General features: G+C 36.2%; 1 protein-coding gene across 1 annotated transcript; it reads right to left on the minus strand.

Annotated features, from left to right (window-relative positions):
• LOC8283052 (heat shock 70 kDa protein BIP3-like) lies at nucleotides 1–8,593 on the minus strand. Its single transcript, XM_048380345.1, is given in 7 exon segments — nucleotides 1–714; nucleotides 823–1,419; nucleotides 1,422–1,544; nucleotides 1,642–1,853; nucleotides 1,936–2,090; nucleotides 2,093–2,204; nucleotides 8,415–8,593. Coding segments are annotated over 7 exon segments (1,542 nt in total). The 3' UTR covers nucleotides 1–550.
• Between the last annotated feature and the right edge of the window lie 17,565 nt (nucleotides 8,594–26,158).

A 26,158-nucleotide genomic window follows, 5' to 3' on the forward strand; every position in this document is an offset into this window, starting at 1 on the left:
CTGCAATATTATTCTCGAAAAGCTTAACCAAGCATCACAACAAATTCTAAGATAATTACTACAATTCAGAAGCTTGATAATGATAATCATTTTTATATAATATATATTCGAAAATTAAAAATCCAACCATCTTATTTTAACATATCAGGCAATAGTATCTTATTCAATCTTGACCATGTTATTGGAGTGGAGCCTGTAGGTCCGCTCTTAAGTACAGCGACGGTGCAAGTTAATGAAGCAAAGATCGCACTTGTATCTCCAAGAACGGCAAAATTGTCTGCAAGAGAAACACATGGAAAAGAGCCCCTGATTGGTGAGCCGCAACGGCGCCGAGCAGGTCGGGTGTAGGGGGTTCCGAGGATGGCGTGCGGTTCGAGGCCAAGGAGGTGAACATGTTGGATGGGCCACAAATGAACAGGCAGAACACTTGTAGTAAAGCTTAGAAATGGTTAGGGAGCACACATTGCAAATGGGGCTGTTGGTACGGCGACCAATGCCTCGGTGTGGTAGTGCAAATGTTGACGAGTAACAAGATCTCAGGTGTAGTTAATTATTTCACCTTTATAGACACTGTGGTTTGCTGGTCTTGATAAGTAGTAAAGATTTGAGACTTCCTGCTTGGGATGACATTGTTTCTTGGGATCAATTTTGTCATAACACCACCAACTGTTTCAATACCCAGACTCAAGGGTATAACATCAATCAAAAGCAGGTCTACAGCCAAAAGATAAAAACAATCAGTAAACATCTTGTAATTACTTATTCAATGTCTTTATATTCATACAAATACAAATAGGATATAAGTTAAGACTGAATAATTACCTTTGGTTTTTTCACCTCCTTCGCCGCTAAGAATTCCACCTTGAACTGCAGCACCATAGTCAACAGCTTCATCAGGATTGACACCCTTGTTAGGTTCCTTCCCATCAAACATTTCCTTCAACAATTCTCGAACTTTAGGAATTCTAGTACTTCCTCCCACAAGCACAATCTCATTGATATCGGACTTCTTTAAACCTGCATCCTGCAGAGCCTTCTTCACTGGCCCTAATGTCTTCTTAAACAAATCCATGTTCAGCTCTTCAAATCTTGCCCTTGTCATTGATTCTGAAAAATCAATACCATCTAAAAATGATTCAATCACCACCCGAACTTGGTGTTGGCTGCTCAATGCTCTCTTAGCTCTCTCACATTCCCTTCGAAGTTTCCCGTGCGCCTTTTTATCCTTGCTGATATCTTTGTTGTACTTCTTTTTTAACAGCTTGATGAAATGGTCCATCACCCTGTGATCGAAGTCCTCTCCCCCCAAGTGGGTGTCACCACTTGTAGAAAGAACCTCAAAAACACCATTGTCAATGGTCAAAATACTGACATCAAATGTACCACGGCCAAGATCATAAACTAGAATGTTCTTCTCTTCTCCTTCTCATCTAGACCATAGGCAATAGCAGCAGCTGTAGGCTCATTGATTACCCGAGCCACATTAAGCCCGGCAATGGCCCCTGCATCCTTTGTTGCTTGCCTCTGCGCATCATTGAAATAAGCTACAAGAAACAACGATAAGCCCTTTTGATAAAACACGACTGTAAAATTACATTAGTACCAAAAGATGAAGAAAGAAGAATGATTGTATATATATACCTGGGACAGTGATCACAGCATCTTTAATCTTTTTACCCAAATAGGCCTCAGCTGTCTCCTTCATCTTCACCAGCACCATAGCACTAATCTCCTCAGGGCTAAACACCTTCTTTTCCCCTTTCACCTTTACTTGCATATAAGGTTTACCATCCTTATTCACCACCTTATAAGGCAGGAATTTTATATCTCTTTGGACTTCTGGATCATCAAACCTACAAACCAACCCAAAATATTTAGTGAATACTCATCCTTTTATAAAGAAAGCACAAACTTAAAAGCAAGAGTCCTTATTACCTTCTTCCAATGAGACGTTTAACATCAAAGATAGTGTTTTCTGGATTGGAAGCTGCTTGGTTTTTTGCAGCCTCTCCAATCAGACGCTCATTGTCAGTGAATGCCACCCATGATGGAGTAATTCTATTGCCTTGATCATTGGCTATAATCTCTATATGTTACCGTTTCGAGAAACACCCACACAAGAGTAAGTTGTCCCAAGATCAATACCAATTACTGTTCCAAGTTTTGAAGAATCATCTGTTGCTATTGCTAATCCTGCCAAAAATTATTCCAAAAGGAAAAAAAAGAAAAAAAGCAAACAGGAAAAGAAAATAAAGGTGGCTACTACTTACTACAGAGATTGATGTTAGAATAAAGAAACAAAAACTAAAAAAAAAAAAATCTGTCTCCAAGTATTTTGTCTAGAACTACGTGACATATAAAGAAACAAAATTTTAGTGAGACAAACAAACTTAACTTTTAAGAATTACGTAACTTTATTGAAAATCCATGAAAAGAAATATTCATCAATACCGCGTAGACTAATGCAAATTTACTCTAATTAACTGTCATTTCCGAAACAATAGCATTTAATAAACCCAATAAACTTATGCTAAAAGAAAACAAATACCAAAAAAAAAAAAAATTCCCTGAAGGAACCCAGCAAACTTAATGAGCATGAAATTTGAGAAATTACTCACCCGAAACTAGGAGAAGAAGAATAACAACTCCAAAACGTCCATTCTTGTTCCTCATTGTCGTTCTCATTGTAGGGCAGTTAAGTATCTTATTAGCTATCAGGTAAAAGTTGGGAATTTCATTTTTTTCTTTCTCTATTTTGCAGTACGACTCAAGAAGTTGAAGGAGTGGGCTATTTATAGGATTTCGTGGGTTCATTTTGCTGGAGTCCCAATAGGATAAAGCCACGTAATTGTTCGTTATGCTTTGTTGTTCCTGTCGTACTGCATCCAATAAGAGCTTGACACCTCTGGATGTATTATAAATTTTAATCCTAGTGTAAGAGTATTCCCTCTGATTTTAACTCTCTAGAAATTTTAAACACATGAATATATTGGTTGATTAGGATGATATTTTTATTAGGGATAAAATATATTTTGGACAAATGATCAATTTGCCTCCTGAATTTATACGTAAGGGTCAAATACATCCAATTTAAATTTTTTCAACAAAAATTTCTTAAATTTATGTCCAATAGTTAAATATATTCAATTTAGATTTTTTAGTAAATAGTATCCTAAACTTGTATTTAAGAGTCAAATACATCCAATTTAAAAAATTTTAAGAAGTAAAATGACATTAAATTTGTAGATTTTAATTGAATTAAAAAAATTAAAAATAATATTTATTTCATTAATAACTCTCGAAGTTTAGATTTTACTCAACACATTTTTGTATAACATAGCACTAGATATTGTATTAAATATTTTTTTTTAATTTTATATTTCAATTAAAATTTAAAAATCTAATATTATCTCACTTCTAAAAAAGTTTAAATGAGTGTATTTAATATTTGGATATAAATTTATGGGGTTATTTACTAAAGATTTTTTAATTCAGACGTGTTTGACTGTTAGATATAAATTTAAGAGGTTATTTGCCGAAAAAATTTAAATTTGATGTATTTGACAAACTGGAATTGAGGAGCCAAATTGACACTTTATCCAAATATGTTTTAACCAATAGTATAATGGCATGCAATTCTTCTTTACGCTTTGTTGTTCACGTCGTACTTCATCCAATAAGACACCGACATCTCTGATCTATTATGACTTTTAACTGTAGTGGTTTTAAACTATTAGAAAAATCATAATTATAATTCATATACTTTTTCTTACAATAAAATTGATATTTAATAAAAATATAAAATATATATATATATATATATATTAAAATATGTTAATTTTAAAGATTATTTTATTTACAAATACAAATAATTTTATAATATATAACAAAATTACAATTCTAAAAATTCAAGACAAAATATAATATGTATATATGAGAAAAAATATTTTTATATATAGGATTAATGCTTTTAATATGTATACTTATTTTTGACTATATGTATAATATAGTAACATTGATATGTAATTTTTATATTTATTTAAATTATTATTATCGATAATTTAGTATATAATAAATATATTAATTTATGTATATATTTTTAGTTAAATAATTATTATAATCTTATAAATATATAGTATATAATTAATATGTTAACTGATAGTTTTCTAATGATGATTTTTAACACTAAATATTAGTTGTTTTAAACTATTAGAAAAAAAATTATTAATTAATATATTAGTCTCATAAATATAATTTATGTCACAACCTCATTTGTGGGCTCGTGACTGGCACTAGAGAATGGGTCGGCTTAAGGCCACCAAATTCCGTAGCAAGTCTAACTATTCACTAACTCAATCAAATTAAAAACCAGACTCAATCCAAAGCACTTTTTCTACAATTAACTTTAAATCAGCAGGTACTATAAATTAAATTCAGTTTGCCAGCATAATTAGGTGAGAGTTGAATTTATATAAAAATTAAACATTGATAAGTCTAAAATTTCTACTGTGGAGAATCTAGAATTTTACAAGTCAAACATACAAAATCGATTACATTAATCCAATGATGAAGGAGTCGGGCTGCTAGATAAGAACTGCAGGAAGACTAATAATCACTTAAAAAAAAGTAAAATTGAGACTTTCAGTCTCGAGAGTGAGTTAAAATTATATATCCCAAAAATGAATATAAATATTTTAATAAAATATTTATTTAATTAAAATAAAATACGTGTCATGCTATGCTTCTGTAATATATAATAAATTTTATTTCATACTACGGGACGGAGTCCCTCAGTAGAACCTTGGCCCCAATACTAACAGTCTAAACTCTCTTATTCCAATAGAACTGGCGTCCAAAGAGCGGAGCTCGACCAGAGTCCTTAAATCCAGTCCGGCCACATAATTATCACTAACAAGTCTTAACCTTTCGACTCTCTTACTCCAATAAGACTGGCGCCCAGAGAGCGAAGCTCGACTAGGGTTCTTAAATCCAGTCCAGTCACTTAAGTTTCTAAATAAGCCGACGCCCAGAAAGTAATACTCGACCAGGAACATTTACTTCGGCAAACACACTCTACTCAGCCCAGAGAGTAATACTCGACCAGGGCAAGTCCTAAATTTACCTTTTCAAATTTATCTTTTTACCCTTTTATTATCAATCTCGGATTCATATCGGTGCGCACGCGGTCATGATGCAACCCATTAAGTGGCATGTTCTACTGCTGTCTCATCCCGAGTAAACACACAATCAATAAAATCATAATGCAGAAAATGAAACATATATAAAGAGTGAATAAAAAATTAATTGAAATATTAAATCATGTAATCAGAACTATTTTATAAAATCTTGGCATGACACATGTAAACAGACATATGACTTTAACTCACAGTTTTGACGACCTCCTAGCTTTGCTCCGATGCCTCGGGTAGAGCGAGCCGAACTGACGGATTATCTAATCACGGAAAACAATTCAATCAATAACATTAAGACATTCGACAACTAACCCTAGGTCTAGACTCATAGGACTGACTGTCTAAAAATTTCGACTCGGATAAATTCTACCGAAAATTTGACAAAACCTCCCCTAAACACAGATGTCTACCTCCCGTATTATGGGTCTAGGACCTGCCAGAAAACACTTCAAATGATCCAACAATTTATTTAACGGGAGTCGGGCCACCATACTACATTATTTTCCCGACTCCGCCACACAACACAAATCACGATAACTGGCAGACGGTCCGATAATTATTTTAATTAATAAACCTCACATTATTCTTTTCTAATATTCAACACAAATATTAAACACATAATTTGCATTAATGAACTCTAAAATCTACGGGCCAGAGAATTACCGAGATGCTTTATCACTCGGTCGACTAGCCTTCAGCCGCCGAAGTCCGATCGACGATCTGAGCGCGCCTACGGACTCGAGACAACGCACTGATGACAATCCGAGCTTTCGATCTTCCAATCCAACCCGCGATCATCTGGAGAGATTTACGGACGATCTCGACCATTGACTTTTAAACGGGGTCCGATCGCCGCGAAACCGATGCCATTGAAAAGCTTGAGCTAAGGAGAGTCCAGAAATGCCCTTTGATCATCCATCCCTCGTCGGAACTCGCCGAAAAAGTCTAAAATTCAGTCTGTCTTCACCTCGCCGGAACTCCTTTCTCCAACCACCAAAGCCGACGACGCAACTCCCAAATGGAAGCTCTCAACTCACCGGTCAAAAAGAGACCAACCCCGCCGCCATTGGCCGTCGAGAACGCTCGGACCGGCGGTGACAACCGCTGCCCCTTTCTCTTCCTTGCATACCTACTGCCTTGCCCGAATAGCCCCGCCATGACCGATTCTCCCTCTCCTTCTTCTTCTCCTCCTTCCCTGATTTCCCTTTTTCCTCCTTCCTTTCTTCCTTCTTTCTTTTCTTTTCTTTTCCTCTCCATATCGATTTTGGTCCCTAAACTTTTATTTTCTACCATTTAATCCCTCAACTTCTTTAATTACAATAATTTCATCCTGCAAAATTTTCAATTAACTCTTAAACTTTTTTTTAGCTTTTCAATTAAGCCCCTAACTATTTAATTTGGGCCAAATTAGAATATTGAAAATATAGAATTACTTATTTACCCTTGCTTTTAAATGTAATTATCAAAATATCCTTACCGACAAACTTAATTATAAAAATACCAACCATACAAATTTTCATTAAAACTCCATATTAATAAATTATATTTTTAGTCCTTATTTCAAAATTAATTATCATCATAACCCTTAATTAACTTAATTAATCAATTTGCTAACTATTTTTCAATTAAAATCAACACCATTTGCTAATTAAAATTTATCATTACCCAATAAATTCTTTTATAAAATATTATTTACTAATTCTTTCATAACTCTCAAATATAAAATTTAATTCATATACTTATACGGGGAGAAAATTTAGTGACCAAAAATATAATATATTGCCCAAAGAATTTACTTAATTAATTTCTTGAAAATCAAACTAATTAGACGTAGAAGAATAACTCCCTTATAAATTAATTAGTAATAAAGTAATATTAATTCAAATAAAAACTTGTTATTAACTAATACTAATATTATTATTATTAAAAGGAAAATTTCGGGTATTATAATTTATATACTTCTTTTACAATTAAAATTTTATTTAATTAAAAATATATTATATTTTAATATTGAAACATGTTACTTTTAAAGATTATTTTATTTACGAATATAAATAACTCTATAATATATAAATAAAGTTAATTTTAGAATTTCAAAATAAGATACAATATATATTTGTATTGCTAAGATGAAATATTTTTATATATAAAAGTAATGCTTTTAATATATATACTTATGTTTGACTATAGGAATAATATAATAATATTGATATGTAATTTTTATATTTATTTGATTTATTATTATTTTGATATATTTAGAATATAATAAATATTTTAATTTTTATATATATTTTTAATTAAATAATTATTCTAATTTTATAAAATATATAGTATTTAATTCATATATTAACTAATAATTTTCTAATAATGATTTTTATATTGTATACTTAATATATATATATATATATATATATATTAATGTTGGTTCATATAAATATAATTAATATATATTGATGAATGCATTAACAATTTTTTTGTTCTTTTTCTTGGTTTTTCTGTTCTTTTTCTTGTAATGTTTTTTTTGGCTCCATAAGTTTCCCTGTCATACAGCCAGAGAAGGCCGCCTGTGTTTATTGCAGGCACTCAGAATTGTCAAGAAATGGGATAGAACAGAAAAACAAGAAAGCAAGAAACATAATGTAGGTACAAAAAGCAAGACTAATATGGCTTTTTCACTGGGAAAGTTCCAACCAAACTTGAAGTTGAGATGCCAGGATTATTGATAAAACTTAACATGGTACGAGTTCAACCACACTTTCCCTTTTTCCACTGCAAACACATTTCAGCAGCCGAACTCATTTCTACAGTACTATCATTTATCTGATATCTCATCATTTAATGTATTTGTTCCTGCTGTTGGTATCGCCATTGAAGCATTAACCATCTTACTGGATTCTGCTGCGGCAAGGAAAATCTCAAGGGTTAAGAGTGCAGGTTCCATGAAGAGCATTATGCAGCCCCAGTGACTTGAAAGCCAGGTGAGCTGCCTTCTGTCCTGATATCATCATTGCTCCATATGTCAGTCCCTCGTCGTAAAACAAAAGTGCATCAATTCCACATACATCACGCACAATTACATCAAAAGTTTATTGGAAAATCAGGCTATATATATATTTGTGAGTATTTTGGTGAAAACAACTAAAGAAACAGGAGCAGTTTCATCTCTCAACAATCGAAAACTCACCACTCTTGGAGCACCATCAATCTCAGCAACTTCCATACCGGTAACAATCGTTTTCAGGGACGATCTCTCTAGTAAGTCCAGTAATGGCACCTTCAGCAGTATTCATATTTAAAGCTTTCATACCCGGAACGGCATCAATGATGCCAATGCTCTTAAGCCTCTTGACACGAGTATCACCAAAAGGTCCATAATGCCCACAAGACAATCTCTCTATCATTATCATTATTCATTATCATTATTCATTATCAATAGATGTTGTTGCCACTCCCTTTGAAACAATAAGCACTCTCACTATAATTAAAAAATCATTATGTTCTCATTTCAACTTTTTTTTCGGTTTCAAGTTCATAACTAGCCAATGATTATTTATACTCTTTTAAACCTTTTTCAAATTCCATCTACGTCTTCTTCTTTTACTGTGCTTTAAAAAAAAATTGAAATGGACAAATACTGATGACCAATCATGCAGATAGAGAAGACTTCGGACAATCTTGGGTAAATTACTTAGTTGGTACTAAACTTTGGGACTGTATATCAATTTGATACAAAGACTTTAATTTGAATGAAATGGTACCAAAAGTACAGAAAAATATATCAATTTAGTCTAAATGCCCAATTTCCGACAAGGGATGGTGACGTGGCAAGCTGAGGAGGTATATTCCGGTTGTTTCACCACCTCAGCGTATACCATGTCAATTAACTTTGTCTCATCAGCTTGTCACGTCATCGTCCGTTGTCGGAAATTGGACATTTGGACTAAATTGATATATTTTCTGTACTTTTGGTACTATTTTAATTCAACTTAAAGTATTGATATCAAATTGATATACAGTTCCAAGTTTTGGTACCAACTGGACAATTTACCCGACAATATTCATACCTCAGTCAGTGACAATAAGTATATTCCTTCATCAGTATTTATTCATATTTAGAGTCTTTGTTATCGTTTCAGTTTTCTGTTTTTTTTTTTAATTTTTATTTTCTTATAAATGAAAACGTACTTGTTTATAAGTGTTTTTTTTTTCAAATTTTTCTCAAAACAGTTTAATAGACAAAATTAGTGTTTTGGAAAATAAATTAGGTTTTCAAAGTTTTTTTTCTTATTTATAAATTTGAGAATAATTTGCTATAATTTTATTTTACTATTTTACACATACATATCATTTTCTTATTATTTATTTATTATATATCCATATTAATTTTAGCACTATATGACAGATAATTAAATATTGAGATGTCAAAAAATCTTGCATTAATATTTTCTTTAAGTCTTCTTTATCTTTTATTTTGAAATTCTAATTAAAAATCTTTCTTTCCATTTAATGTTGTAATGAGGAGAATCTCTTAAGAATAAATGAAATAGTCTTTTAGAAACAAATGTCAAAGAAGAAATAGCTTCTACTATCCCATTCATTTTAAAATAAGTGTCAACAATAGTGAAAAATAACTTCATTTATCTCTCCATTATATCTTTTCTTTCTCTAATTCTATTGATACTTATTCAGATACAAGACACTTTGGACAATGTTCATCCAGTCTATATACTTAATGCTTGGTTTCCAATTCTTATACTTTTGCTGTATTAGACTATTTAGACAAACTGCAGCTAAACGCTTTTATTGTTGTTATTAAATTATTATTAATATTAATCTCTTTTTAACAACATATTATTGTTAATTTTTCATTATTGCTATTTTTTTATTAATTGCCAATTAATTCCTCTACAAGGGACTGTTCCTAATAAATGTGGCAATAATTAAATCGCCTTACATTGAAGCTGCCCGGTGTCCATCCTTGAGAATTCACAGTTAATTGCCTCATTATTCACAGTTTAATCTCAGCTTCCCATCTCCTCTACAAATACAACTTCCTCTTCGATACGCTCCAGTTGCTTGCGCTTCAGAGTTTGTTTTGATTCTCTTGTTAATTACGCTTTTTAGTTTTCTTATATTTTGGTGTCGATGTGTTTCGGTTTTTGAGTATGATTATGTGCATATAATGTAGATCGGGTTGTTGATGTGATATCTCGTTGATTCAATTTTGTGTTTGGACCAATATTGATTTGGGATTTTAAGCGACAGAAAGATTTTCCCATAGCATAATATTATTGATTTGGAGCATGATATCACAAAATAATCTGATTCTTGGATGATGTGCTATAGCAAAGGTCGTGGATGAATCTGAATTTGTTTTTAAATTGAAGGAAAGGAATGTACAAAACCTTGACTTTTTAACTTGATCTTTTAATTGCTTCTTTGATAATTTGTCATTGTGAACTGAAACTCAAACCGGAGATTTGGTTCCTTGCTTTCCAAGGAATCATCTTCGTTCTTCTCAGGAGGGTATTGTTACGAATGTGATTCAAGCCACTAACAGCTAGTAGGAAGTGGTCTTGATAATTTTCCTTGATTCTAGAAATTGTCAGTAGTGATCTGATCTTTATTTAGTGGGATCATATGATCCCACATTCTCATGTAGTGCTCTGGTTTCTAGGAGTTTAGTTATTTAAGTTTAGCTATTTATTAGTTTATTCCTCTGTTATGTTTTATGTAGGGTGTGTTATTTGAATCATCAATTAAAAGGATCGCTTTGTTCTTGCATTGTGTTACTTTTTATATCTTCCACTATCTTTAAAGTTTTACTCTAACATTTTGGTATCAGAGCCTGGTTCTAACTTGAACAACAATGGCCTCATCAGGATCCAACTCAATGCAGTCAATGATTCCAGTCTTCAAGGATGAGAATTTCGATTTTTGGAGGATTAAGATGAGGACACTTTTCAAGTCTCAGGAGCTTTGGGAGGTGGTAGAAGATGGGTATAGCGAGATTGATGATGAAGCAAAGTTGAGGGAGAATAGAAAGAAAGATGCAAAAGCACTTTTTTCATTCAACAAGGACTTCATGAAAGTGTTTTCTCTAGAATTTCAGCAGCATAAAATGCAAAGAAGGCGTGGGAGATTTTGAAAACTGAATTCCAGGGATCATCCAAAGTTATTATGGTCAAGCTCCAATCATTGAGAAGGGAGTTTGAGACATTGTCAATGCAATCCAATGAATCTATTCAGGATTTTCTATCAAGAACAAGAGCAGTTGTCAATCACATGAAGTCTTATGGAGAGAATATCAATGATGGGACTGTTGTTGCAAAGATCTTAAGAAGTCTCACTCTAAGGTTTGATTATGTGGTTGCAGCAATTGAGGAGTCAAAGGATATGTCAGTCTTCACTGTGGGTGAACTCATGGGGTCACTGCAGGCACATGAGGAACGATTGAACAGATCACAAGAGAAGAGTGAAGAAAAAGCCTTTGCCATGAGAGACTCTACTCAAGATGAAGGGAGAAACAACAACAACAGCAGAGGAAGAGGACATGGAGGTTCAAGAGGAAGAGGAAGAGGCAGAGGCAGAGGTTGGGTGGAGCAAAGAAAATGTTACACGTGCGGCAAACAAGGTCATCTTGCAAAAGACTGCAGAAACAATCAAGCTGAGTTTGCTGAGGAAAATGAAGCAACAGAAGAAGACTTTCTGTTCATGGCGCTAATGGAGCATGGAAAGGAAGAACAAGTTGTATGGTTTATAGATAGTGGTTGCTCTAACCATATGACAGGGGTGAAGGAGATGTTTAGAGAGCTTAATGAAACTCAAAGAAGGGTGATTCGTTTGGGAACAACAAACAAATCCAAGTAGAGGGAAAGGGTATAGTTGAGGTAAAATCTATTTCTGGGAAAAGTAAACTCATTTCTAATGTTCTATATGCTCCAGAGTTGGCCCATAATCTCTTGAGTGTGGGATAACTTTTACTTGGTGGTTTTACTATTTTATTTGATGAAGCATGCTGCACTATTACTGAGAAAGTAACAGGTCATGTTTTGGCCAAAGTAAATATGGCTGAAAACCATATGTTTCCCTTAGTTTTCAGCAAATTGAAAAGTCACGCAATGGTCACTATGTCTAAGAATGCCTCTCAACTATGGCATATTCGATATGGTCACCTGCACACAGCTGGATTGAGGTTGCTGAATCAAAAGGAGATGGTAAATGGTCTTCCACGAATTGAAGCTGTTGGGGCAGTATGTGAGGGATGCATGTATGGGAAGCAAAGCAAGAGGTCGTTCCCTGTTGGTCAATCCTAGAGAGCAACTCAGCCGTTAGAGCTGGTACATGTTGATTTGTGTGGACCAATGAGGACTGAGTCACTAGGTGGCAGCAAATATTTTTTACTATTTATCGATGATTATAGTAGAATGAGCTGAGTGTATTTCCTTAAATTTAAGTCAGAAGCATTTGAGCAATTTGTCAAGTTCAAGGCTCTTGTAGAAAAGCAGAAGGGCAGCAACCTGAAGATATTACGCACTGACAGAGGAGGAGAGTTCACTTTTGGTGAATTCAATCAATACTGTGAGAAGCATGGAATGCACAAAGAGCTCACTGCAACCTACACTTCATAGCAAAACAGAGTAGCAGAGAGGAAGAATAGAACAATTGTTGAAATGGCAAGAAGTATGCTAAAGAGTAAGGGGTTGCCTTATAAGTTTTGGGCGGAGGCAGTGGCTACTGCCATTTATTTGATTAATCTCTCACCAACAAAAGTTATTCTTAACAAAACTCCCTACGAGGCCTGGTCAGGTAAAAGCCTTCAGTTAAGCATCTTAAAATTTTTGGGTGTATTGTTTATGTATTGATTAATGCACATGAAAGACATAAGCTAGAGGAAAAATCAATAAAGTGCATTTTCATTGGTTATTGCTCATAAACTAAGGCTTATAGGGTCTACAATCCAGCAACTGGGAAAGTGATTGTAAGCAGGAACACAGTGTTCAATGAGGAAGACAGTTGGCAATAGGAAGATAAAGGAAAAGCTCTTGTATTTCCGATCGAAGATGATGAAGTACATAGCAGGGAAATGAGAAGCATGACCACGTCAGAATAAAATTCTATCGTGAGTCTAAATGGTTCGAACTCAGTGGGCAGATTAGTTTGCACAACCTCAACACACCAGAGCAGTAGCTCAAATTCATTTAATAGTGGTGCATGTTCTGCAAATGGAGATACAGACAATGATGGTGATATTGAGACACCACCTAGGAAGTTCAAGTCGCTTAAAGAGATCTATGAGTCTTGCACACTTGCTCTCTATGTATCTGAACCCTCCTCATATGAAGAAGCATCAGAGAGGTCTGAGTGGAGACTAGCAATGGAGGAGGAAATGTCAGCAATTGAGAAGAATGAAACCTGGAGTTTGATTGCTCTACCAAAGGATAAGAAAGCCATAGGTTTGAAATGGGTATTCAAAACCAAATATAATCCAGATGGAACTCTACTTAAGCATAAGGCAAGGCTAGTGGTGAAAGGCTACTCGCAACGGAAAGGGATAGATTTTGAAGAAACTTTTTCTCCTGTGGCAAGGTTTGAAACAATTCGAGTGGTACTATCAATAGCTACATTTCTCAAGCTTTGTGTTTATCAATTTGATGTCAAGTCTGCTTTTCTTAATGGAGAACTAAATGAGGAAGTTTATGAGCTCAGCTTGATGGGTTTGTTAATCAAGAGAGTCCAAATAAAGTCTACAAACTTAAGAAAGCCTTATATGGGCTTAAGCAAGCTCCCAGGGCATGGTACATGAGAATAGATACATATTTTCTGCAATTTGGCTTTAAAAGAAGTGAAAATGAGCCAGCAATGTACATTAAGAGCTGTGGGGAGTATGATTTTTCATTAGTATGTCTGTATGTTGATGATATTATATATGTGGGGTCTAACAGCTCTTTAATTACAGAATTTAAAAGCCAAATTATGCAGAAATTTAACATGACAGATCTGGGCCAGCTTCACTACTTCTTGGGAATGGAAGTAAGGCAATGTAAGGAGGGGTCTTCATAGCTCAAAGGAAGTTTGCAATGGATCTTCTGAAGAAATTCAGCCTAAACGGGTGCAATGCAGTAGAAACACCCATGAATGTGAATGAGAAACTTCAGGAGGATGATGGGTCCGAAGTTGTTGATGCGCAAAAATTCAGAAGTTTAGTTGGAGGTTTAATTTATTTCACGCATACAAGGCCGGATATCATGTTTGCAGTGAGTTTGATATCAAGGTTTATGCACAAACCAACAAAACACCATTATGGAGCAGCTCAGAGAGTGTTAAAGTATGTTGCAGGAACTCTAGCAATGGGGATTTAGTATTGTCAAACTCAATCTCTGAAACTAGAGGGTTATTGTGACAGTGATTGGGCAAGTTCATCAGTTGATAGAAGGAGTACAACAGGGTTTTTCTTTACTCTTGGATCAGGTGTAGTCACATGGAGATAAAAAAAAAAAAAGCAATATACGGTTGCCTTATCATCGTGGGAGGCAGAATATGTAGCTGGAGGAGCAGCAGCGTGCGAAGCCATTTGGATGAGAAAGCTCCTGCTTGACCTGGGTATGAAGCAAGAGGGGGCAACTGAAATTCACAGTGATAGTCACTCTGCTATAGCTATGATAAAAAACCTCGTCTTTCATGGTCGAGCTAAGCATATAGAAATAAAGCATCATTTTATAAGGGAACTAGTAGCTAAGAAGGAAATCAACTTAAAGTTCTGCAGGACAGATGATCAGGTTGTTGACATCTTCACAAAAGCGTTGTCATATTCCAGATTTAGTTATCTAAGAAGTAAGCTTGGGATGGGGGAGTTTGAATCAAGAGGGGGTGTTACGAATGTGATTCAAACCACTAACAGCTAGTAGGAAGTGGTATTGATAATTTTCCTTGATTGTTGGAACTGTCATTAGTGATCCTTATCTAGTGGGATCATGATCCCACGTTATCATGTAGTGTTCTGGTTTCTAGGAATTTAGTTATTTAAGTTTAGCTATTTATTAGTTTGTTCCTCTATTATGTTTTATGTAGGGTGTGTTATTTGAATCATCAAATAAAAGGATCGCTTTGTTCTTGCATTGTGTTACTTTTCATATCTTCCACTATCTTTAAAGTTTTACTCTAACAGGTATGGCCTAAATTTTAAGAAGAAGAAGGTATTTCTTTGATCTTTAAGTCGGCATTTACTGATCTAACACTCATCATAGATGGTGTGGATTTTGGGGTCTTCTAAGACTTTACACATGTGGAAATCAAATTTTCTCGGGCGTAACCCAAAATGTGTTATTACACCTCCTAAAAGTGTTACTGTCCCGTTTTGAGCTTGTTTATGTGGCTAAAAAGGATTGAGAAATCGGTATTTGTAGTTGTACCTTTCTTGATTTTATGCCCCTAAGCTCTGATTATATTGGATACCAAGTGGGTGGATTATCTGGTTATCATGAAATGTGGCTAATAATATTATTATATGATCTGGTTTTATCAGTCCTCACCTCAACATTTGTCATTACATCCTAATAGAGTTTGGTCCGGTAAAAAATAAGGAATCCATAAAACTTGGGATCCGACACCATGATAAAATACTACCCTCATGATTAGACCATGTCTGAAACAATCTGTTCTGTCTCTGTTCTCTTTTTGGATTCCGAGGATGAGCTGGCCGATTTTGAGGATGAGACGGCCGATCCTAACATCTTTATTTGAGGAGCCGGTCTCGCGTAGTAAACACCGCTCTTGCTCACTCTAGGGAAGGTGATGCGCTCAGTAAACTCGTATCAACTACTCGCCTTCTTAGCTTTTAACTTCTAGCCACTTTTAAGAAGAAAGACCCTTTAAGCACAAGTGCGGAGAATCTTGTTGGGTTTCGATAACTAGCCAAGTGCTAGTGAAAGTTTACGAAGAAAAAGGCAATCTAAAGTGCCAATCTCAACTCCTCCTTCGGACCTTTACTTCTCTTAAGGGGAGAAAGCAGCTTTTGTCCTCGAATTCGGATAAAAGAAAGAAGAAATTCATTTAGAGGTTGCTTAGCATAGCAACGAAAGAAGCATAAGCAAGAGTCAAGTAGAACCGGCTTGCGCTGCATGATGCTTCAATCGAAAACAAATCAGTGGGGCCATATGCCGGTACGACTGAATATGCGTTAGAAAGGTCAAACACGGAACGTGAAGTGCTCTTCAGTTAGAGCAAAGCCCAAAATAAAATAAAATAAAATGGTTGTGTCTAAGTTGTCAAACATTTTGCTATGAAAGACTTGGGTGAATGACGAAAATAGAACGTCGAGACTTGCCTCTTGGCTAGTTCCGAATAGTTCAATTTTTCGAAAGGGGTGAGGGTTGCTCGAGTGACTGAAAGATTGAAAAATCAGATTAAAATTGCAAAGTAGGGCATGTGCAATCTATGTACTCATAAACCAGCAAGAGTTTGTTGCCCTCCGTGCAATACCCCAATAGCTTTACACGATTTGCATGTTGCAAAACAAAGACCGTTCTCAACTCATTTACAAACCTGTGAGTTCCTTGCTTTCATTTTGATTACAATTTTTTGACAGCTATTGTTGGCCCATTTGGAAATATTCACTCCATAAAACCTTAGTAGAGGCCAAAATCATATTTGTTTGGCTTGATTGAAAGAAAAAGAGTAAAGAGCAGGTGGTGAATATATGTGGAACCTAATTATTATGTTGTTTATCTTTGTTTAGCCATTTGTGAAAATTACAGATATTTCATAACATAGGCTCAAAGCCTCCTCCTCTACCATTCTTGTCCGTATGATTAAAGTTCTTGGTAGCAGCTTTTATTTGCCAAGTCCATATATGGATTGTTCTCACCTTTCCTCTGCAATATCTTTCTACTAGGATAGCCTAGTTTATAAATAACGAATAAGATCAATGGTGGGAGTAGCAAATATGAATCGTATAAGCACAAAAATAGCTAATGTTGATGGTTTTCTACCAGTCTAGGAAATAAACAAAAGATTTATCAGACAAATGACAAGATAGCATAAACAGGCACGAAACATGTTGAATTTAAGCTTTTATTATCAATGATGAATTTACAGTAGTTGTTAGTATTATGAGATTACATGAGAAATGAGAATCCTATTATATACTAGTTTTTGAATGCAACGGTCCTATTGCTATTTCTTGCTGCTTGTTGCACTCCAACGTTCAATTCTAGCTTAGGGGAAGGTAGAAGTAGCATTTTCCCTTAAGGGAGAGGTGTTGCTCATTTTCCCTAATAGGCATGTGATGATTAGGAGTTCTGAGGCCATATCCAACAGTCAAAGACTGTTGGTCTTTACTGACAATATTTGACTGTTGAACATTGTTGCCATGGTCTGGTGGTTTTGGTGTATCTTCAACAGGTATTGGGGCTTCTTCAACACTCCCCCTCAAGGTGGGTTCGAATAAGTTGATAGAACCCATCTTGTTGAGGAGCCTTCGTTGACTTGCTTTGTCTAGGGCCTTGGTGAAAATGTCTGCCAGTTATTCGTGGCTTCAGACGAATGGAGTTGTGATTTCTCCTGATTAAACTTTCTCCCTTATGAAATGACAGTCAATTTCAATATGTTTAGTCCTTTCGTGAAAAACTGGGTTCGATGCGATGTGTCTGGCTGCTTGATTATCACAATACATCTCCATTGGACCTTTATGTTCTACCCCCATATCCAAATGAGTTCGCTAGCCGTCGATGCCATGGCACGATACTCAGCTTCGGCACTGGACCTTGCGATTACTGATTTTTTTTGCTCTTCCACGTTACTAGGTTTCCCCCTACAAATGTGCAGAATCTTGAAGTCGATTTCCTGTCACAGCTCCCTGCCCAATCTGCATCAGAGAAACCAGTAATAGTGGTAGCATTATTGTTATTTTTCATCCAGATACCTTATCCTGGAGTACCTTTGAGATATCTTAGGATCCTATCAACCGCATCTAAATGAGGAGTACGGGGAGCATGCATAAATTGGCTAACCATACTCACAGCATAACTAATGTCAGGTTTGGTGACGGTTAAATATATTAATTTTCCCACCAGGCGCTGGTAATGACCTATGTCACCTAAAGGATCACCATCCTCTAATTTAAGTCTAGTTTTGGTCTCCATAGGGGTATCTATAGGCTTAGTTCCTATTTTTTCTATTTCTTTTAAGAGATCTAAAACATACTTTCTTTGAGACAAAAATAGCCCTTTATGAGATTTTGCTATTTCTATTCTGAGAAAGTAAGTTAATTGACCAAGATCCTTAATGTCAAATTCCTCTTTTAATTTTCGCTTTACTTTCTTAATTTCCTCATTACTGTTCCCTATTCAAAATAATGATTGTGTATGTGTGAGTGTGTTTAACAAATATGGACGAATCAGAGGTACATTTGCTAAAATCAATTTGTAATAAAAAATGACTTAGCTTGGCATACCATGCTCTAGGAGATTGCTTCAATCCGTAGATTGCCTTTTGTAACTTACATACAGGGAGGAGTCAGAGGAAAATTTATGACCTAGAAGGAGAGACATGTACACCTCTTCTTCTAGAGATCCTTGAAGAAATGCGTTCTTAACATCCATCTGAAATAATCTCCACCCTAAGTTAGTAGCAACAGATAGTAAAATACAAACAATGCTCATTTTTGCTACCGGAGCAAAGGCTTCCTAGTAATCCACACCATGGGTCTGAGTAAAGCCTTTTGCTACTACCCTAGCTTTATACCTCTCAATTGAACCATCATGCCTGTATTTGATTTTATACACCTACAACCAACCAGTCTTTTGTTTGGTGGTAGGGTGACAAGCTTCCAGGTTTCATTCTTCTCCAGAGCCTAGAGTTCTTCTTTCATAGCTTTACACCAATTAGGGTTAGTGTTAGCATCATAGAAAGAAGTTGGCTCAGTGTGAGAAGAAAGAGAGTTGAGGTATATGGGCCATGCGGACTTGACGTCATCCCCACCTTCCTCTAGTATATCACTGGAAGTCCGAAAATGAGACTGAGTGGACAGGGGGCGGGGAAGTTAAGTTCATGTAATTTCTTATTTATTAATAGTTTCCTTATAAGAGTTTGAGACTGAATTATAATTGATAAAGTGATGGATATGATACAATACCGAGTGAGACACATAGTCCTTTAACTTAGCAGGAGATCTAGATGGTCGAGATGATCTCCACAGGGCAATTGCTTCTTCTACTTGTGGTTCATTTTCTCCCCCTGAAGGAGTTACCACGAGTATAGGTCGACCTTCCCCTGAAGGAGTAGCCACAGAGGGGACCCTCAGAATCTCCACTTCGGCTGAGAGAGATGGATCTGATCTATCAAAAAAGGAAAAGTTATTGGGAAATAAGGGAGACGGGGGGTGAGAAGCAGTGGGGAAGTAGGCTGTACTTTCATCAAAAGACACATCTCTGGAAATATAAGACTTATGTGTGGAGGGATCATAGCACTTGTACCCCTTTTTTTCAGAGGAGTATCCTAGGAAAATAGTTTTAACGGAACTTTTGTCAAGTTTATGGGATCATCTAATATGAAAAAAAGCAATACAGCCAAAAACTCGAATGTGGCCCAATTCTACTTTTCGGCCTTTAAGGATTTCCAGAGGACTGAGGTTTTCAAGAGTGGGAGTAGGTAATCGGTTAATAAGGTAGGCAGCTGTGAGGAGGGCATCCGACCAAAAAATATGAGGAACATTGTTTTGAAAAAGAAGTGATCTTGTAACTTCAAGAAGATGACTGATTATTCTTTCAGAAACGTCATTCTTTTCAGGAGTATAAATGCAGGTAGTTTGATGTAAAATGCCTTATGTGGAAAAGAAATCAAAGAAGGTTTTATTAATATATTCAGTGCCATTGTCAGATCGAAAAATTTTAATTTTGGCATTATATTGAGTTTGAATGAAATGAAAGAAATTCTGAAAACAAGAAAAAACTTCATTTTTGCCTTTTAGTAAGTATACCCAAGTGAGATGGGAGAAATCATCAATAAATGTTACAAAATAATGAAAATGATTGTAGGAAGTACATGGGGCAGGTCCCCAAACATCGGAATGAATTAAATCAAACATCTTTGTTGAAATAGTGGAGGACACAGGAAACGGTAATCTGGTATGCTTTGAAAATTTGCAGGTGTCACAACAACCAGAGTTGATTTTAAGACAAAATAATTGATTTAAAATTTTATCGGCCAGATGTCCAAACCGCCTATGCATTAAGGCGTTGTCGTGGGAGGATTGAGTGGTTGCAAGGCATCGATTGGTATGATCGGTGAGGTAGTAGAGGCTGTTTTCAAAGTATCCCTCACCAATCGTCTTCCCTGTGGTGCAATCCTGAAATATTACAGCGGAAGGTGAGGAAATTACATTACAATTTAAAGTGCGAGTTATAGTGCTCACAGATAATAACTTAGATGTAAAATTAGGTAATAAAAGAATATCATGTATGAGATTAGTATTATTAAGTAATTCTGAAGAGCCAAAACTAGAAATTTTGGCTATATCTCCATTTGCAACGATCACATGTTAGGTATCCGTGGGGATAAAATTATATAATTTTATTTAATTCCAAGTCATGTGATCGGTTGCTCCGGAGTCAATAATCCATTTTGAAGATTTTTGGGAATTATGAGATACTAAACATGTCCCACGGGACTGTTGGAGCTGTAAAATGGACTGAAGCTGATTGAGAATTTGGGAAATTTGGTAATTTTCTGTCGGGCCATTCGGCTTGGGTTGGGCCAGATTCGGCTCGGGCTTGCGGGTTGGGCCGAGACTCTGGGTTGGCCCATGAACTACAGATGGGCTGGGCTGAAGTGCTTGAATCTAGGCCGGCCCATAAGTTGTAGGTGGGCTGGGCCGAGGCATTAAGGCCGGGTCGAGTGTAAGTAGCGGGGTCGGGTCGGGTTGAATTAAAAGATGTCGACCCGCACCCGCTTGCTACATCCAACCCGCTCAACGCATCATAACCCTTAGGGTTAGACGCGTTCAGCATTCCTAAGCCGCCATATCCTCCTTCTCTTCTTCGTTCCTCTCGATTTCTCCTTTCTCCATTTCTGCTTCGTTCCCCTCGATTGAGCGTCAGCCTAAGGTGCGGATGAAGGTGCCAACAACGCTCATGGGAGTGACCCTGCTTTTTACAGTGGTCACATCTCTCGACGCTGTTAGGCGTCCCTCGCACCCGAGCTGACTCTCACGAGTGAGAAGTGAAAGCTCGGTTTTCTGTTATGTGTTGGTTCGACATTGCTCCCTTGGTAAGTCGCCTGGTCTCTTCTGGTTAAACGATGGAGATGACCGCGTCGAGTCTAAGGAGTCTGCTGGACAGCAAAATTTGAGACCTAACGGCCTCTTAGCTTGAATCGAGCCTGCCCAGGTAAGTGAATACTAAATCCTGTTCTGCTCGCTTCCTTGCTTCTTCTGGGTCTGATGTAGGTGGGAGGTAGCTCTGTAGCTCCTCCCACCTAGTTAATACCTCGGTCGCGTATCTCGCGCTGGACCGAGTTCCCTGCTTTATCTGTGCCAATTCCTATTTTAAGTTGAATATATGAGCATAATTTTGCTCTTGACCATACAACTGTTTCAATTTCTCCCATATTGCATGTGATGATGCCAGCAACATACATAGCCTGGCAATCTGAGGCTCGATCGTGTTGGTCAGAAGGGACATGTCCATATGGTCAGTTGTCTGCCAATCTTCGATTGCCTCAATCTCTTCTTTTGTTGGTTGATTGGGGTCGATTAGTTGTGGCTTCTTCCGGGTCCCTGTGATGAACCCCAATCTTTTTCTTCCACTGAGGCCAATATAAACTGCTCTTGACCATTCGAAATAGTTTTGGTTGCCTATTAACATTATGTTGGTGAGTTTGGTAAGATCATTTTGAGACATGATGAGAAATTCGGTTGGTTGAGTTTTTTGGTTGGGATTTTGATTGTTTGGGTAAGTGATGACAGGATCATTCCTGCTCTGATACCATGTTGAATTTAAGTTTCTATTATCAATGATGAATTTACAGTAATTGTTAGTATTCTGATATTACATGAGAAATGCGAATCCTACTATATACTAGTTTTTGAATGCAACGGTCCTATTGCTATTTCTTGTTGCTTGTTGCACTCCGACGTTCAATTCTAGCTTAGAGGAAGGTAGAAGTAGCCTTTTCCCTTAGGAGAGAGGTGTTGCTCCTTTTCCCTAATAGGCCTGTGATGATTAGGAGTTTTGAGGCCATATCCAACAGTCAAAAGACTATTGGTCCTTACTGACAGTCTTTGACTGCTGAACATTGTTGCCATGGTCTAGTGGTTTTGGTGTATCTTTAACAGGTATTGGGGCTTTTTCAACAAAACAGAAACATTTTTAGACAGACAACTATGAACTATTTACCAGGAGAAATAGAGATTGCGGATATAATGCCAGTCCAAAACAAGTGGATCACCGATTGATTTTGCTCCACTAAAGTAATTATGTGTTACAAGCTAGCACTTCAAAAATTATCAATATGATACTGACCTAAATTGCCACATAAATATGTACGCTTTCCTTTGCCGTTGGGATCTTTATTTCTCCATATAAAATTTCAGCGTAGCGAAGCTTCACTCTGTATTTATTATTTTTCACTCCAAACTAGACCTGTTCATGGGCCTGGGTACCCGCCTAGGCCCGCACTCTTCGGGCCGAGCTTGGACAACAATTTTTGAATACAAGCCCGGCCCGGTCCGAACCCACAAAAAGCCCGTAATTCTCGGGCCAGACTTAGGATTTATATAAAAATCCAAGCCCGGCCCGGAATCTAGTTTAGTTAGTAAAAAAAAAGAAATGACATACTTAGCACTCGAACCTATAACCTTTAACTTATAATTAAGTGCTAATACCACTTAGCTACCTATTTTTTTATTTATAGTCTTATTGTTATTAATAATATATTGATCAAAACAAAACCCTAAATCTAAATGTAACTACAATTTGGGACAGATTTAATAATTGGTCGGGTCGGACCGGACTTTTCAAAAAATTTCGGGCTCAGGCTTGGGCTCAGAGATATCAAAAAATTCTCGAGCCTGGGCGGGCTCGAGCTTGTCCAAAATCAAGTCAAGCCCGGCCCATGAACAGGTCTACTCCAAACTAAAAGCTTTCCATTCGGAGCTGGTCTATTGTGATCAAGCTCATTACAGAAATTGCGACAAGTTGAGAACTCAAAAGGCTCATATTGCTTATGTTAAGCAGGTATCCGGAGGTACATGGATCTTATTACCATTCGCAATTTGGGGACCTCAATCAAACGGTCGTCCAAGAAGAGCATTATTGGGGTTACAAAGCCAAGCAGACTTTTGGGTGTATGGTGCGAAGGCTCATAGTCAATTGCTTTAGTTGCCCTAGACTATTTTTAAGACTTGTTTACCTCAAAGCACCTTTCAAATTTCGAGGTCATTTCAGTATGCTTCCTAAAATTGGTTCTGATATAAGTGATCTTTTGACTCAGGTAACAGGTAACTAATACAGAGGAAATCAAGTCAGTCATTCTTTTTTCCATTCATCATTTTTTTCTCCATTCATCTGAATAAAGTTCCACTAGCAGATTTGTTCAGTACTATTAGGATACAAAATGACGTAGCATTCTGTTTCTAGATTCTTCGGAGAGTTGTTGCTGCAAAGTTTCGATCATACTATTATGTCTTTGATTCCTAACCAAAGCTCCTTATTATGCACCATCGGCAACCTATTAGCTTATATTATAAAATTATTTGTTAGGCGTCTCTACACATCATGCCTCAGCTAATTGGCCAAACTCAGAATGCATTTACAAGAGGCAATCCATAGTAGATGACATTATCATTAACCATGAAGTCATGCATTATTTAAGATCTAGAACCAAGAGAAATCTAAGGAGAGTTGCTCTGGCTAAGGCTTATATTCACTACATCCTTTAGGTAAGGGGTTTCTTCAAACCTCTGGATTGGGCGGATTATAGAATGTGTTTCCTCTATTTCATATTCGATAAGCACTAATGGAGATTGTACTAGGTATTTTAAGCCAACTCATTGTCTTTGTTGGGGTGATTCCCACATCCCCTCTTCTATTCTTGCTTTGTGCTAGAGGCTTAGCTCACCTATGCTCATCAAGCGTAATTGTTTGGTGCATCAAAATTGCTAGATAGAGTCTTGCTCTTTGCTTTCTGCAATGCATTAGTACCTGATATATTGTTTCTATAAAGAAGATGCATTAGTTCCTGATATATCATGTCTACAAAACTTCTTTATAGATTTTCTGTGGCAAGCGGGCAGGATATTGACCTTTCCAGATTGACGATACAATTTAGTCCTAACACACTTATAGACTGTCAAAACTATATTACCAGCCTTATATTGGAGCCTAGGGTAAATGTTCGGGGTGTCACTGCTAATCGGTAGCTTAAAATATAATGATCTTTTTCAGACGTCATCACCAAAGTTGACCAGAAGGTTCGAGATGGAAGGAAAGACTATCATGGCTGCTAAGGAAGTTCTCGTAAAAGCAGTGACTTTTGGTGTCCCAGTATTTTGTATGCGTTGCTTTCTCCTTCCAAATAACATTTGCCAAGTTATTAAATTGCTTGACTTCCAATTCTTTATGGGGTCAATCTGCGAATTAGGAGAAGTTTCACCAGTCCTCTCTTCGCCTTAGTAAGTAAATAAGAACCTTGAGTTTTAAAGATTTGCATGGATTTAATATAGCTCTCGTTACCAAGCAGGGCTAGCGTATATTATCATATGTTATCAACTCTAGGCTCCTTGCTTTCACAAGGTCTCAAGGGCAAATACTTTACTCCATTCTCCTTTCTGTAAATACACTGCAACAGGTTCAAGGCCATCCTGGGCTTGGCATACTATCCTAGTGGGTAAGAACTTAATTGTAAAAGTCTCGCATGATATACTTGCACTGGTTCATTAATTCATCTTACTGCGCATTATATTGATCCACTTTTGAAACCTTGGAAAATTTCTCTAGTTTTCATAACTTTCCCTTATAGCCAATCCCAGACAATTTTACAGATCCCTTTATTGTAGCAATCCAAATAAAGATAATGTGTTGATTTGGCAATATGCTTGGTTTTGCAGTTTTGTAGCAATCGAAATCATTCGACTCCTTTTTTTTTTTCTTTTGGATCATTCTTAATTGTTGTTTCCTCCATGCTGGAAACATCTTTGGAAGTTTGGAGTTGTAAGCAAGATAAAAGGTGTTCCTTTGGAAATTAGATAATGCTTTGCCAATAGGTTCTTTGCTATATTGGAGATTGGGTAAAATTAGAGCGATGTGTTCCGTGTGGCCTATTGGAGTCTGCAGTGCATCTTTACTGTCAATGTCCTTTTTCCTCTCGTCTTTGGCACGCATCCGCTTTAGAATTCTTGCCTGCTTATGTTCAATATTAAGATGTTATAGAGTTTTGAATACATGCGCTAATGACTTATCTCATTTAGGCACATCAATATTAAAATGATTTCTTTTTTCGCCAGCAAAGGGTTCCAAAAGTAGAGCTGCTTTCTCAGGCTTTTTGTGATTTTCAAAATTTCACGACTTAGTGGAGTTTTGAAAGCCTGTATTCACCTCATATTGCTTCAGAAGAGTCTTTTCCCCTTGGACAAGACTAGGTTGAGGTAGCTTTCAATGCAGCAATGAATAAGACCTATTCTTATAAAGGGGTGGGTCTCCTTGTTCGAGACTCCAAGCTTTATATTCTGGGTTTAAGATAATAAACTTTAATGTTAAACACACAAAGTTAATTTTATGTTTTTTTTATTATATTAAAACCCTTTTAAGTTCTTATAAACAAAGAAAAATAAAGTTTTAGTTTTCAATTATTTAATAGAAAAAAAGGAATAGTCATGGAAAGTTAATACAGTTAAAAGAATCGAATTGGTGATTTAAAATTGTAATTTGATTTTTAAATTTATTGTTAAATATTTTTTTTATTTTTTTTCA

Source organism: Ricinus communis, chromosome 10, assembly GCF_019578655.1.
Source record: "Ricinus communis isolate WT05 ecotype wild-type chromosome 10, ASM1957865v1, whole genome shotgun sequence".
NCBI lineage: Eukaryota > Viridiplantae > Streptophyta > Magnoliopsida > Malpighiales > Euphorbiaceae > Ricinus > Ricinus communis.